The sequence below is a fragment of the Eublepharis macularius genome, chromosome 16, assembly GCF_028583425.1.
Source record: "Eublepharis macularius isolate TG4126 chromosome 16, MPM_Emac_v1.0, whole genome shotgun sequence".
In the NCBI taxonomy this organism is placed as follows: Eukaryota; Metazoa; Chordata; class Lepidosauria; order Squamata; family Eublepharidae; genus Eublepharis; species Eublepharis macularius.
In genome coordinates, this window is record NC_072805.1 from 10,863,861 (window position 1) to 10,879,644 (window position 15,784).

Genomic DNA, 15,784 nt, shown 5'->3' on the forward strand with positions numbered 1-15,784 from the left:
CAGGTTTGTTTATTTCCTGTTTGCCTCTTAGAGGGGGAGGTGAAACTGACAGAGCCTTTGGGAGGTGAAGAGGAAATAAACAAACCCCCTGAGGAGGGATCTTTGCTGGCTCTGTAGAGAGGGGAAATTGACAAAGCCTTCTGATCTCTTTTAAAACTCAGCTAACATTGCGACTCCCTTCATGTGAGCATCCTCGTGTAATTCATCTCTTGTAGCTTGGCTCTTAGATATTGTTATATATCATGTCTATTATGTATTTAAATATCATTGCAAAACACTGTCTTGAAAATAATTTGTTTTGATTTCACCAAGAAATAAGTCTCCTTTCTGGCAGTTTTTCAGACCTCTGTGAAAGCGTATGACACTGACTGGAGAGGGGCAAGGGCCACATGGATAGGCAGCAAGGCGGATGTTCCCTTAATTAATTGTATATGGCCAAAGGCTGTCACAATACAAAGTTAAGAACAGTAAAAGTAGGAATTTATCATACAAGCATAAAATACTGTTATTAAAATAAAAATAAAATACAATTAAAATAGAACCTTAATAAACCAGACCAGTATTAAAATGCAGTACAATTATAAGCATCTGAATTGAGACCAGACAGTTATGAAGAAAGTTAATTTTCTGAGGAAACAATCTTGGCCCTAATCTTTTTTGCAGCTAAGGCAAACAGGGATATTCTGCTAGTGACAGTATCAGATAGCAAAAAAACTTATTTGTCAGAGTCAGAGGTAAAATTGCGGCCCACTAACAAATTAGCAAGAAATTTAGCTCTAGCCTCTGCATACATAGGACAGAATAAAGTGTAATGTAAGAGATCTTCAGGAACTGAGGCACCACATATACAGAGACGAAGAGCCATCAGGGTTTGAAGATATCTTCCTGTAAGTAAAACTGTCAGCATTGTTTGGAAGCACAGAGAGGTAAATGATTTTCTGAGATTTTGAGATGTGATGTTCACTAAATAAGGAGATCTGACGTGGTCTCTTTAATCAGTTTAAACCAGGGAGAGGATCTGGATTAAGAAATGGTAAGACTGTCCAAAAGAGCATCACATCTGTAGACCCAATTTTGTAAGTTGGAGCCATTATTTAAAACTCCCAGCAAATCATCTGGGATGGAATAATGAACGTTATTGTAGCAGGCTGCCCAGGGTGAGTAGCTGTGTGCCATCAGCTGAAAGCATTGCTTCGGGTGTCAATCCCAACATTCACTTGAAGGCTATACACATTACATAGAATGTAGTGCGTGGGTACCACATCCCCATTCAAATGCGGATTTAGAGGTGCATCCAAATGTGCTTCTTGTTCCTCCCAGAATTATTTTGAATAGGCAGCATGTTGAAGTGGGGCATCATGACCCTGGTAGCTGACCTCTGAGAAAATGACTATGAAAAGGAGAGAAAAATTTAACAAAGAGTGGAAGGGATGGGTGGATGGGAACACTTTCAGCCCCCTCCAACATGACTCTTTTGATGGTGAAAAGTGACTTTCTGGAAATTTCAGCATGGCACTAGAAGGACTCTCAGGGTTTTTTCCCCTAGCATAGTCAGCAATGGTTTATCTGGCAATTATCCATGGTAACTAATATATACAACATGCCGGTACACGATACCCTAAGATGACACTTTCAAATCCTCCCACCTCATGGTAGGATTTGCTCTCCCTTTAGCAAGTCTTCCTCCATTGATGCTTGAAAGGAAGGAGGTTTCGATGGATTCTCCTGCCTTAGGCAAAATTCTTCCAAATCTCCAGAATTAATCCCCAAAAGATTAAAGTCAGAGACCCCAAACCTAATTCTTCTCTGTTTATATGGGTGTCCATCTTCTCATGGCCTCCAGCAGGAACAGAATTCCATTTGGTTACTCTGGATCCTCAGAAGCTCTTCAATGCCTTACTCGGGCAGGTTATGCTGGATGCGAGCAAAGCACAATGGAACGGAAAGCAAAGCAAAGCTGGGCTCACTGCAATGTAAACAGAAGCTCAGCAGCGGAAATGCAGGAGAGACAAATCACTTATAGGCTCCTGTTCTCTCTCACAGCACATGCCGATGAGATGCCACTCAACAGAGCCACTCTTCTGAACTTCGGCTTTGCTTTTCTGGGCAGGAACCGACCACCAGGCCTGGCGGCTGCTGTTTGGCAAGCATGCTGTAAACACACTATTAGCTGGCTGTCAGATCCAAAATCCGTCCTGTGCACTCGCTCAGAAATGGTGTTCCCATGATGACAGACATAAGCAAGGTCTCCTTTCATAGCCAAGATCTTGCTTCTTTTCAAAGCCCACAAAGTTTTCAGCTAATTACAAGAATCCACCACACTTCACTACGCTGGTTCTTGCTGTTGTCCAGGTTAGCTCATTTGGCTCACACAAGGACTACGGAGGATTCTCGGCAAGTCGCAGGCTGTTGTGGGAGCAGATTTACCTTCCATTTCATATATATGTCATTCTAGTTTTTTTTTAAAAAATTAAAATCTGCAGCATCCCATTTGTTGAGGGCACCATAAGAGGGTACCCAATAGGTTTGCCAGCACATGACAGCCACCGTGTTGTACTGGGTAGAGCGTCAAACAAGGATCTGGGAAGCCCGAGTTTGAATCTTTGCCATGGAGACTCACTGAGTGATCTTGGGTCAGTCACATACTTACAGCCTAACCTACCTCGCAGGGTTGTTGTGAGGATCAAATGGGGGAGCTGCTTTGTTTCTCCATTGGGGAGAAAGGTGAGCAAATAAATAAATAATGAGTAATCCTGGCCTGGTTCCAACTACAGAGTGATAACCAAGCTGGTCCTTGCTGGTCATTGTCTGCTTACCAATGACGTGCCAGAAGATGCTGCCCATGAAGGTCCTACACTAGAGAGTGTGAAGTTGCGAATGTTGATGACTGGGCCATGAGAGTTCTCTCCCCAGGCACTCTTAGGGCTTTTCAGCACACTTGATTGACTCCCAATTCCCTAAACAGTCGATCCCCAAGCACGGGAATCAATCTGGGTACAGTTCTTCCACATATCTGCCCTCCCTTTGCATGTTATAGTTGTGGGGTCAGTTTATTTTGTTCTGCAGGGGCTTTAAATAATCAGGTTTTTCAAGGGGGGGCTGTCATTATCAGTGGCCTCATTGGTGACGTCACAGCACACATGCCCCTTCTAAATTTTGAACATGCTAAGTCTGCTCCCACAACAGCCTGCAGCTTGCGTAGTCCTCCGTAGTCCTTGTGTGAGCCAGATAACAGGGTTAACATACCTGTAACTTATGTTCATCGAGTTCTTCTGTGCTGACACACATGGGGACTGCGCAGGCGCAGGCCAGCCGCCGGAGAATTTTCTAAAGCTTCTATGGCTCCGAAGGGGCCGTTTGTTGCGCGCCTCAGCGACCGTTTTCCCACCCAAACGGTCACATGCTCCTCCAGCGACCAACGGCCCCTTCCCTCAGTTCTCCTTTGCCGCCGCTTGACCAATACACTTAGTCATAACACCTTAAAAACACCAATTCCCGTTACAGCCATCACAGTGTTGTGCATTGGAATTCACAGCGGGGTAGGAGGGAGGGTTGTGTGTCAGCACAGAAGAACTCGATGAACATAAGTTACAGGTATGTTAACCCTGTTTTCATCTTCGTTCTTCTGTGCCTCCACACATGGGAGTGTACCAAGCTTCACACAATAAGGAAGGTGGGGTGAAATCCAACACAATTTTATTAAAGAACAAGAACAACAACACTATAGATATACATACATACATCTATACAAACTGTGCAGTGATATATAAGTACTTAATATTCACATATATATACACATAAAAATACATATATACACTCAGTCACTCAAGGGTACCTAGCAGGTACGCCAAGAAACCTTTTCCTAGACTCCCTTAGGAAAAAAGGGAGTGTAGAACAGCCTTAGCCACCGAAACATCCTGCTCGGCATTGACATCTATGGCATAATGCCTGACAAAGGTGTCTGCAGAGGACCATGTGGCCGCTTTGCAAATGTTAGCCAGGGGCACACCCCTGAGTAGCGCCGAGGAGGATGCTTGAGACCTCGTGGAGTGGGCCCTGACATGAAGCGGGCAAGCTACCCCTGCCAGGGAATAGGCCTTGCTAATGGCCGTTACAATCCATCTAGACAGGGTCTGTGAAGAAGCCCTGTTACCCTTGTCCTTGGCCCCAAAGCACACAAACAGGTGAGGGCTCGACCGGAATCCTTTCGTCCTATCCAGATAATAGGCTATGGCCCTCTTCAAGTCTAGGGAATGGAGGGCCTTCTCCCCCTTCGAGGAAGGGTGAGGAAAAAACGCAGGTAATGCAATATCCTGCGAGAGATGGAAAGCGGACACCACCTTAGGCAGGAAACCTAGGCAGGGACGCAGGACCACCTTGTTTGGATGAAACACAAGGAAGGGAGGGTCAGACCGCAACGCAGACAGCTCACTGACCCTTCTGGCCGATGTTACGGCCACCAGGAATGCCACCTTGTACGATAACATGTCCAAGGGGCAGGTTGCCAAAGGTTCGAACGGAGGCAACATAAGCCGTGAGAGCACCAGGGAAAGCGACCACTGAGGTACCGGTGCTGACACAGGTGGGTATAGGTTGAACATGCCCTTAAGGAATTGACGGGATCTTGGGTGAGAAAAAACTGTACCACCCTCAACTCTGGTGTGCGCAGCAGAGATAGCTGCCAGGTGGACCTTGAGAGAGGAAACCTTCAAGCCCAGGTTCCGCAGGTGGCACAAGTAATCGAATACAACCCCAAGGGGGCTGCTGGCAGGCACCACTCCTTTAGCAAGTGCCCATAATTCGAACCTGCGCCACTTGGCCGCATAAGAGCGCCTAGTGGATGGTCTGCGAGCATTCAGGAGGACCCTCTGTACCTCCTCCGAGAAACCTATAGGGGAGGAACGATCCGCCAAGCCGTCAAGTGCAGCTTCCTGGGGTCGTGGTGGACTAAGCTCCTGTTCAGGAGAAGGTCTTGCCGAGGGGGCAGACTCACATATGTCCGTTGGGACATCCGCAGGAGCTTCGGAAACCAAACCTGTCGTGGCCAAAAGGGGGCCACCAGGATGCAGTCCGTCCCGTCCTCCTCTGTCTTGCACAGGACCCTGGGAATCAAAGGGAACGGAGGAAGCATATAATGCAAGCCTTGAGTCCACGTACACTGGAAGGCATCCCCAATAGAGAGGGGGTCGCTCCCTGCCCTGGAACAGAACGTTTGGGCCTTGGCATTCGCCGCTGTTGTGAACACATCTATATCTGGATGACCCCACATCCGAAAGATCGGCCCAATGTACTCTACGTTCAGTTCCCACTCGTGGTCCAGCAGAAGGACCCTGCTCAGGGTATCCGCTCAGGTATTGTCTGACCCCGCCACGTGTATAGCACGAAGAGTCACGCCATTCCTGATTGCCCACTGCCAAGTGAGTGTGGCTTCCCTGCAGAGCGCCATGGACACTGTGCCCCCCTGTTGATTTATGTAGTACATGGCCGTCGTGTTGTCCGTCTGTACCAACACCTGGCGATCTTTCAAGAGTGCTGTAAGGGACACAAGTGCGAAACGAATGGCTCTTAATTCAAGCACATTAATATGGAGGGTCCTTTCCCTCTCAGACCAGACATCTTGCACACACACCTCACCACAATAAGCCCCCCATCCCAGTAGAGAGGCATCAGTGGTAACCGTGAAGTCAGGATGCTGATACCCAAAAAGGGTCCCTTTAAACAAATTCTCATCAGACAACCACCAGTCCAGGGAGGACAGAATGACCCTCGGGATAGAGAATTTGAGGGACGGAGGGTGCTGCTGAGCATCGTACCTCCGCACAAACCAGTTCTGGAGAGGGCGCATATGCAGCCTAGCGAAGGGCACCACAGAGGTGGCCGCTGCCATATGACCTAATAAGCACTGGATAGTGCGCACGGACTGGAAGCGGTTCCTTTTAAACATGGACACAAGACCCCTTAGGGACCTAGCTCTCTCCAAGGGGAGCACAGCCTTACCCTCCACAGAGTCTAACAGTGCACCAATGTAGGAAACCTTGCAGTTGGGCACTAGCTTGGATTTTTCAAAGTTTACCAAGAGCCCCAGGCGTTGACAAGTGCTAAGTACTAAGCCAATGTCCTGCACCAGCCTAGACTCTGAGTCAGCCACGATGAGCCAGTCATCGAGGTATGGAAAGATGGTACAGCCCTCTTCCCGAAGGAAGGAGACCACAGGGGCCACACATTTCGTGAACACTCGTGGGGCAGTGGATAGGCCAAAGGGAAGCACCTTATACCGGAAAACCCTCTGCCGGTAAACGAAGCTCAGGTATTTCCTGTGCTCCTCCCGTATTCCCACATGAAAGTATGCGTCCTTCAAGTCCAGGACCGCAAACCAATCCCCCTGTTTCAGCAAGGCGATCACAGCCGCCAACGTAACCATCTTGAATTTGGTCACCGTGAGGAAGGCATTAAGGCCCCTCAGATCTAAAATGGGACGTAAGCCACCATCCTTCTTGGGGACCAGGAAGAACCTAGAGAAGAACCCCCTTACAGAGTCCTCATAGGGCAATTCTTCCACAGCACCCTTGGCCAAGAGCGACACGATCTCCGCATCCAGGTCGGCCATAGTATTATTGACAGCTGTCAGGGGTGAAGTGCACCTAGGCAGCTCAATGAATTCCAGCCCGTATCCCTTATCAACAATAGTTAAGACCCATGAGTCAGATGTTATTGACTCCCACTCAACGAGGAGTGGACTCAGTCTGTCCGAGAAAGTCGGGGATACGGCTGGCGTGACCTGTCAGTACTGCCTCCCGACGCCCTGCTGATCTCTCTGCTGGGCCGGCGGCTGCGACGGGCGAGGCTTGAAGGGCCTACGCCTCCTCTGTTGCTGCGCAAGAGGGTAGGTCCGCTGCGGGTAGGCAGGATGTTGCTGGTAACCCGGCCGCTGCTGCTGGTATCTGCCCTGGTAGTGGTAAGGGCCGTACCGGGGAGCGTACCGTGGCTTAGAGCTGGGCTTGTCCACAGGAGCCAGCCCCAAGGACCGCGCCGTCTGCCTGTCCTCTTTCTTCTTCTTAAGGGTCTCGTCGGTGGACTTCGAGAACAGCGAGTCCCCTTCAAAGGGCATGCTCTCCACCCTGGAACGCACCTCCTGGGAAAGGGCAGTAGACCGTAACCAGGAGTGGCGCCTGAGGACCACCGCCGAGGCCATTCCCCGAGCCGCAGTGTCGGCAGCGTGGCTCCCTGCATTCATCTGCTGCTTAGACAGCCTGACAGCCTCAGTCTGCAACAGGGATACCACCGCCTTCTGCTCAGGTGGGAGGTCTCGAACATAGGATGCCAACTTCTCCCAGAGATAGAGCTGGTAGCCAGCCATGATGGTCTGGTAGTTGGCGATCCTGAGGCCCAGCGAAGCCACCGTGTACTGGCGCCTGCCAAGCGAGTCAAGCTTCCTGCTCTCTTTATCGGCCGGCACAGATGTATGGCCAGACCGCCGGGGGTTGAATTCCTCCGTGACCAAAGAGGAAGGTGGAGGGTGCTTCACCAACGCCTGCCAGGTGCCCTGCTTAATTTTATAAAGCTGCTCGATCCGTTTGGACGTTGGAGGCTGGTCACAGGGCACCTTCCACACCCTTTCCACTATCTCCTCTATACCCTCGAGCATGGGGAAGCCGATGGACGCCGGATTGTCCCCATAGATCCTCTTCAGAAGCTTGTCCTTGGTCTGGGGGGCTGCTGAAGAGATGTCCATCTCCAGCGCCTGAGCCATCCGTGCCATCTGGTCCGAGTATATTCGCAGGTCTTCGTATGGCGAACCGGTGGCTGGTACCACATCGTCAGCTGGCGAAGGCTCAAACCAGGACTCTGACTGGTAGTCTCCTAGGCTCTCCACGTCTCCCTCGTCGGAACCGAACTGGGATTCATCACCTTGGACTGGTGGGGGGAACCACGGTCGCTTCGACGTCGAAGGCCCCGGTTCCGATCCGGAGAACCCGGTGGGCGCCCCTTCCCACTGGCAGCGGTACGGTGGGGGAAGGCAGGAGGCTCGGTGATGTCGGGACGCAGTGGATCGGCCGGAGCCGACACTCTCCCCAGACCAACGCCGCTCACGGCCGGTACCAGAGGGGGAACGACAGGCAGGCGATGGTCGACTCCGACTCGGTGGCGGGCTCGGTTCCGGCCCCGGGGAACAACGGGCAGGCGATGGCCGACTCAGACGTGGCCGCGGGCTCGGCTCCGGCCCCGAAGAAAACTCGGCTTGCACCGTCTCAAAAGCCATCGGATCCGGCACCGGTTCCGAAACCCCCTCCGGTTCCGGGGAACCCAGATGAGGGGAAGGCGTGTGAGGAAGCACGATGACCTCCTCCTGCGGAGCGGGACGCGGCGACCGGTGATGCTTGGTCTTCTTCTTCTTCTTGGCTGGTTCCGAAGAAGACCTCGGAACCGATGCACTCCTCGACTTCGAGGGGGACCTCTGCTTCGACCGCTTCACCTTGATCGGAATCGAGCCGGTCGTCGGTTCCGACCGGGGACTCGGCACCAGGATCCTCGGTTCCGAAGCCGGTCTCGGATCCGACCTGGTGGAAGACGCGCTCCGGGGCGGCCGCGCCGAACCCTGCGCCGGTGAGGCCGCTCTCGACGCCGAGGCACTCGGGGGACGCGATTTCGACCCCGACCTCGTGGAAGCCACTGAGCCAGCTCTTGATGGCCTTCCGGCCGAGGGGCTAGGGCCGGCCTTGGGGGAAGGTAACGGAGTGCCTCCGGACATGACCTTCTGCCACAGGAAGGAGTTCAGTCGGGCCTTGCGCTCCTGCCGGGCCTTGTTGGTGAAGCCCTGGCAAATCCTACAGGCCGACACATTGTGGGTCTCCCCCAAACAAAAGAGGCACAGTTCATGGCCATCGGTCTTGGCCATTTTCGTGTGGCATTGGAGGCAATGCTTAAAGAGAGCCTTTGAGGCCATCTTCAGGGGCACGCTAGAGAGAGGTCAAACAATCCGGGTCGTATTTACCGAGTCCAGCCAAAGTCCAAATCAGTAAGCCGAAGAATAGTCAAGGTCCGAAGTCCGAAGTCAAAAAGCCAAAGATCAATCAGAAGTCAGAAAAAGCACAAAGCACAGAGCAACGAAGCTCACGTTCTCTCCAAGCGGCGGCAAGAAGAGAACTGAGGGAAGGGGCCGTTGGTCGCTGGAGGTGCGTTTGGGCGGGAAAACGGTCGCTGAGGCGCGCGACAAACGGCCCCTTCGGAGCCATAGAAGCTTTAGAAAATTCTCCGGCGGCTGGCCTGCGCCTGCGCAGTCCCCATGTGTGGAGGCACAGAAGAACGAAGATGAACCATAGATCCATAGTGGCGAGACTCACTTTGGCAGCTTGTTGGAAAGAGACAAAGATTCCAACTATACAGGAATGGGGACAAAAGTTGTGGGGACATTTTATTATGGGAAAAAATTAGCTCAACAATCCTTCATATCTAACTTAGGAGTTTATCATCAGTGGTTTGTAGTATTGTGGGTCCCGACTCCCTATTGTCTCTCTCTTGAATGAGCGGGATATACTTCTGAGAAATCCCAACTACCATGGTTTGATTATTTTTTTAGCAAGAGGTGGGAGGTGAAGGTAGGTTTCTTATTGATATCTATGTTTGTCTTTCCTGTTTTTATTGTAATTTGTTCTGAGGTAGTTTATTTTTAAATAACGTTTTTTAAAAAAAAATAGATCCATAGACTGATATAGGGGCTGTATTTTTAAAAATGGTTGAAAATAAACACATGGGGAAGCCTTTGCACAGGGAAGTCTAAAAGGGGAGCAGCTCCACCACCCATACCTATGTCCACCCCCCACCTGAAACAGAGAGCCCTGTCTGGGGAGACCAAGAGCCAGGAGGCCAGCACAGGCTGTGGCTCACAAAAGGGTATGGGCTTTCCTGAAGAAGTGAGCTGTGTCTCACAAAAGCCCATACCCTACCACAAATTTTGTTAGCCTTTGTCCAGGGGCAAGTACCCCAAGCACCCCAGACTTGCCACAGACCCCTCACCTGGCGACTGATGGCACCCCAGCAGCAGACGCAGAGAGCCTAGAGGAGTTGAGGCAGCTCCAGCCAGGCACACGCTGCTCAGCCAAGCCTTAAAGGACAAGAGGCACACACACCTACTGGGACACCGACGCCAGGACAAATGGGCTAGATGCCCCTGCCCAAGCCCTGGGGGGAACCAGCAGCCAAGTTTACCCTGGGGAACTGGCCAGAACCCAGGAGGCCAGGGTGGCTCCTCGTGGGCAGAGACAAAGACGGCCAAGCTGCATTGCCTGGAAAGGCCCTGCCACCCCACCCTGCAGGAAAGCTGCTTTAACTAAGCGAAACAGCGATTTCTGGGTGTATTTAAGCTTGTTTGTTTCATTTTGCATACCCCTAATAATAACTATGAATGAAGAGTCACTTGCTAGATAAATAGGCCATTTCACTAAGCCACAGCCCTGAAGGTCAGAAATCTGGTGGGCACAACTTGTTTGCCCACTAGCTTTAGGTAACCTGAACCCGTATGGTGGGGGCCTTCAGTACTGTGGGTGCAAGGAACACTTTGCCCATCTTGCCCCCTCCCCAGATCAAGTAAGGAGGTATGTGCATACTTCACAAATTACTTCTGACCTTTGTAACTGCAGGTCACCCCCAAATTTTCCGATGTCTTAGGGCAGAACTGTGGGTTAAAAGAAATGCTGCCTCTTCCTCCCTCTCTCCATTAGTCGCCTCCTACTTTGGCATCATTATTTCCTGTGTTTCCATGGTTCCATCTAATTGCCTGCTGCTGGTGAGGAAATGTTCAGGGTAATGAAGTAAGAACGCATAGGAAACCAGGCAGCACATCAAGGTAGAGAACACTGTACTATTTTTGTCGGCAGTCCCATGTTCGTTTTCTTAACTAAAATATAATTCTGCACATCAAGAGCCTACAACTCAATGATATTTAGAGGGTCCCATGTGCTGTTTTCAGAGCATCCAGTCCCTAAAGGACATGCAAGAAGGATGCTTCAGAATGTCTCTCCATCTCATAAAGCAATACTGGACTTTAACAAAGAATAAATTGACAATTAGGAATTTGACTACCTCGGCAGTATACTTTTTTGTACCTTATCACAGATGCAGTGCTCTGCTTCAGATTACAGAAATCTCATTTCTGGTAATTAAAACCCTCTTGCTCCGCTCAGCACCCTCTTTCTCCTTGAAGGATGTACTTTAACCCAGTTTTTCAAGTATTTAGTACGCACCACCGAGAAGCACCTTTAATCTCCATTTCTGCTTGATGCCCTTTCAGAACAATTTCAACTGACAGCTTCAGTGCTGAGCATCTCAAAGGGCTTGCTGCCCGTGTGGGTGGTCTCTGTCACTCAGCAGTGAATCTGGCAGTTGGATTTAGCGATATGGGCTGTGCACAACAGGCAGGCCAGGGGAGAAGCAGGTTGAATTTCACTCGTTTTCCATCTTTCTTAAATCCCGGAGACAGGACTCAGCATGGCAAAATTAACAAGGATGGCAATCTATTAGTGTTACAGAGAACAGACCCTCTTGTTGGAAATACCAATCTGAAACTGAATCCAGGAACTAGGGGCTCCCATACCATTAACCTTTGTGTAGAAAAGGGAAATTTGGCTGATGCAGGCTTGCAGGGCATACTGTGAGAGAGTTGTTCAATATATATATATATATTGTATGCTTGTGGTGGCTAACAAACCCATTCATTAAAAACCTGTGTGTGTGAGTATAAAGTGCTGTCAAGGCATCGTGGACTTTGAAACCCTCAAAAGGTTTCAAAGGCAAGAGATGTTCAGAGGTGGTTTACCATTGCTTGCTTGACTTCTTTCCAAGTCTCCCTTCCAAGTAACCAGGGCTAATCCTGCTTAGCTTCCAAGATCAGGTCAGGGCATACTCTGCTGAAATCACAACACTGTAATGCAAATACAGCCATAGATTCTCTCCACCCCCCTAATCCCCAGACTGCTAAACTCCGACGAAGGATTGCAAGAGGATGGCCTTGTACTATTCGCCAAAAGACAACAGAAAGGATTCCCTGGAGAGGACGTCCTGGGAGAAATTTCTGTCAAGACCTGAGCTTGTCCATGGGCTCAGTCCCACCCCAAGGTTTGTTGATAATATTGACTTTGGGGAGCTCGGGGGTATTCTACTGGATGTTTTGGATTTGTTAGTCATCAAACTAACAGAAAGGTGGGATATAATTAAATAATTAAATAATTAAAAATAACATGAAGCTAGTTCCAATGAACAGGGTCTAAAACAAAGAACCTTCTGAAGCTAGCTAGGGGAGATCCACCAGTCTCCAAGGATGGAACATCCACTTGCTGACAGGGACGGTGGCTAACACTAACTGTGCCTTCAGCAGCTAGTGATCTGACCATGAGGACACAGGCCTTCATCCCCGCTTTTCAACCGGACCACCAGAACCCTGCTGAATATATCCCATGTATGTCTTTTATCATATGCAGGACCCAAAACAGTCCAGTGGCTACTAAGTCCTGAGTGCAGCTTAACAAGGGAGATCCAGCTTGGTTACTGAAGACCCCAGAACATCAGCCTACGGTAGGCTTTCTGGGTTCTTGCTTTGGGCCAGAGATCTTCCACCCCAGCCAGCTGTGCCCATCACTGCTCACCTGGTCACTGGAACAAAAATCAGGGGGAAATGAGAGGGGGATTGGCAGTGTCCTGATGCAATGGCACTACTTCTGGTGCAACATCATTGCATCACTGGCAATGCTCTAGCTTTAAGGCATAGAGTTTTGGCTGAATGCTTGCATGTCTCTAGTAACGTGGTGTCAATTCTGGTTGTACTGAAAGTGACATCATCGCATCAGGACACCAATGATAATCTTCACCAATTTTTGCCCAGCTGTGCAGAGGTGGGAGAAAAATGGGGGGGGCCGCTGGTTAAGCCATAGACTTTTGGCTGAATGCTAGAGCATCACCAGTGACATGATAATGCCACTTCCAGTTGTGCCAAACATAATCTTATCAGGACACTGGCAACCTCCCCCCCCCCCATTTCCCCTATTCCAGAAGTGACCTCATGGGTCGTTGGCAAAGTCCCTTCACAAACGCACAGGTCAGTCTCCCACTGGTTGCCAGCCTTGTGTTGGCAACCCTAACTGAAGGTTCTCCTGCATCAGTCTTGCACCATGAATCCCCGTACAAGAAACAGTCAAGGAGGGCCACTGCCTGCTCCAAGTTTCCCTCTTTAAGCTGCTCCACCCATCGATTATTCCACTAACGCTGTATTCAGTTATCTGCCAATTAAACCAATTAAAGTTTTCAGCCCCAATTATGTCATTTTTGCAGGACATGAATGTTAGTGTTAACTTCACCATTAATAAAACAGAAAAAATAAAATTTCCTAAAAGAATAAATCATATAGTTCTTTAACAAGCCCATCATCACAGTATATCAGTTCACCAGTAATGATTTCAGGGGATCCAGTATTTCTTTTCTCGTAGCTCAGAACAATAGTAAGCTAGAAGACTTTACAAAACTTCTATAGACAGCTTGTGAGACACCTAATTATTTATTTTATTTATTTTTATTGTGCTTATTTATATCTTGTCTTTCTCCCTAGTTGGGGCCCAGAGCTGCTTATAACGTTCTCCTCTCCTCCATTTTATCCTCACAGCAACTCTGTGAGGTAAGTTAGACTGGGAGGGCAGGACTGTTCCAAGGTTACCCAGCAAACTTCCTTGACAGGGCGGGGATTTGAACCTGGGAGTTGAAACACACGAGACAAATTTCACGTGAAGAGCACTTGATTGGTCCCACAAGCTTTCCTGGTAGTCTTACTCCCCCCGCCCACCAAGCAACTGGAGGAAAAACCGAGAGAAGTGGATTTTCTTGCAAAGAAAAGCCGCTCAACTGGAGAGGTTCTCTTTCAAAGAAATTCTCTCAATGAGAGACTGGAGAGATTGATTCTCTTTCAAAAATCCTATCGGCTGGCTTTCCTTCAGGAGCTCAGAGATGGGGCGGGTGGCGGGTGGGATGTAACAGGACCCTGCCAGGGAGGGACTGGGTTTCTCTCTCGCTTGCAAAACACCTTGACTTTTTTCCTGCCTCTTCTTACATCATTCCCCCACCCCACTCCCATCCCAAGCTCTTAGAGGATTTTTGAAAGAGAGAAAGAGAAAGTGTGTTTGTGAAAGTCCCTCCAGTTGCAATTCTCCCCAGCTGAGAATCCCATTGAGCAGCTGGGTTTTTTAACTACAATTCCCAGGGATCCTTGCAGAATTCGACATTCACCCGTGCATCTTGTGTGTTTTGACCTTCAGTTTCCCAAATATAACAGATCAATATGACAAATACTAGCAGATTGTAAAAGGTGTTCAAAGACCTTACTCATTTCCATGTATTCTGGTGTCAATCCAGTGAAAGGTTCCAAGACATAATCTTGCTCCCACTGCTGTGGAGGTTTGGATGGGTTAGAATCGCTTTCCCTTGTCTCAGTTCGCTCATCCTTTAGCTTCCGGAAAAGCTTCTTTAATTTTCTGGGGAACGAAGAGAACCGGCATGGTTTTTAAAAAGACATTAATTTTAAGAAGTTCCTTTTATTGCTATAGAAATTTAACAAGGCTTCATAGCATTGGAGGACATATCTAAATCATATCCCTCAGTTCTTTGAATACTCATTTCCTCTCCTGAAAAGAATCCTGGGAATTGTAATGCTGTGGGTGGAGTTAGGGATCTCTACAGGAAATTCTAGCAACTTCATCAACTGCTCTGGAAAATATAATGAGGAAGGAGAATTCTGCACTGTTCATTTTCTCCATCAATTCCCCCCTCCAAAATACATTATTTATAAACTATTTATTTATAAACTAGATAATCAAAATACAATAAAATCAAGTTGATCTATTTATCACCTTAAAGCGGCAAATATAACAAATATGTGAAGCTGCCCTGTAACTGTGTCAGATCACTAGTCAATCAAGGTCCCTAAACTTTTTGAACATGTTTGAAATTCTGACACAAGATGGTGGGTGCAACTACACAATGGTTACTGCAGGAGGCAGGACCAACCACCAAATGGATGCCATAAGAGATGGCATCAACCACAAAATGGCAGGGGGTGTGGTTATGCATAACTCTAATGCTAACTCTTCAACATTTCAGGGTGAAGCTCTGCTTAACAGGGTACCTTTTAAAATGAATTTATTGTTTAAAATATTTTTGTGCACACACACTTCTTATCTTCAAGTCATGACTGGAAAGAAAATTAGAAAGGAGTACTGAAAGCAAGAATTCTCTAATCATGACTAATTACACTAGATAAATTAGTATACAGATATGTAAGATAAAAAAAAACTTCATGAAACAGAGGCAACTACATAGATACGTACACACACATCACTTTTGTGTACACAGTATATTTGTGAACAAAAATCTAAGTTAATCCTCAGGGCTACAAGAAACATTTCCCTCACAGCCTGCAACACCTCCCTTGAACACAAATCCAGAGGAGTTGGCCGTGTTAGTCTGTAGTAGCAAAATCAAAAAGAGTCCAGTAGCACCTTTAAGACTAACCAACTTTGTTGTAGCATAAGCTTTCGAGAATCACAGTCCTCTTCGTCAGATGCATGATCAGGCATCTGATGAAGAGAACTTGATTCTCGAAAGCTTATGCTATAATAAAATTGGTTAGTCTTAAAGGTGCTACTGGACTCTTTTTGATCTTGAACACAAACTATGCATTCCAGAAACAGAGATTATGAGGGAGTGATACAGCAACCACTTAGCTTCCTATTTAAACCAAAAAAATCTT

At 48.4% G+C, this 15,784-nt stretch overlaps 1 protein-coding gene across 1 annotated transcript in view; it reads right to left on the bottom strand.

Annotated features, from left to right (window-relative positions):
* Positions 1 to 15,784, bottom strand: part of ANO2 (anoctamin 2) — a 252,858-nt gene that overhangs the window by 10,045 nt on the left and 227,029 nt on the right. Inside the window, exon 18 of the mRNA XM_055000833.1 lies at positions 14,362 to 14,510. Within this exon, the coding sequence (XP_054856808.1) occupies positions 14,362 to 14,510 (149 nt within the window). The remainder of the gene's footprint in view (positions 1 to 14,361; positions 14,511 to 15,784) is intronic.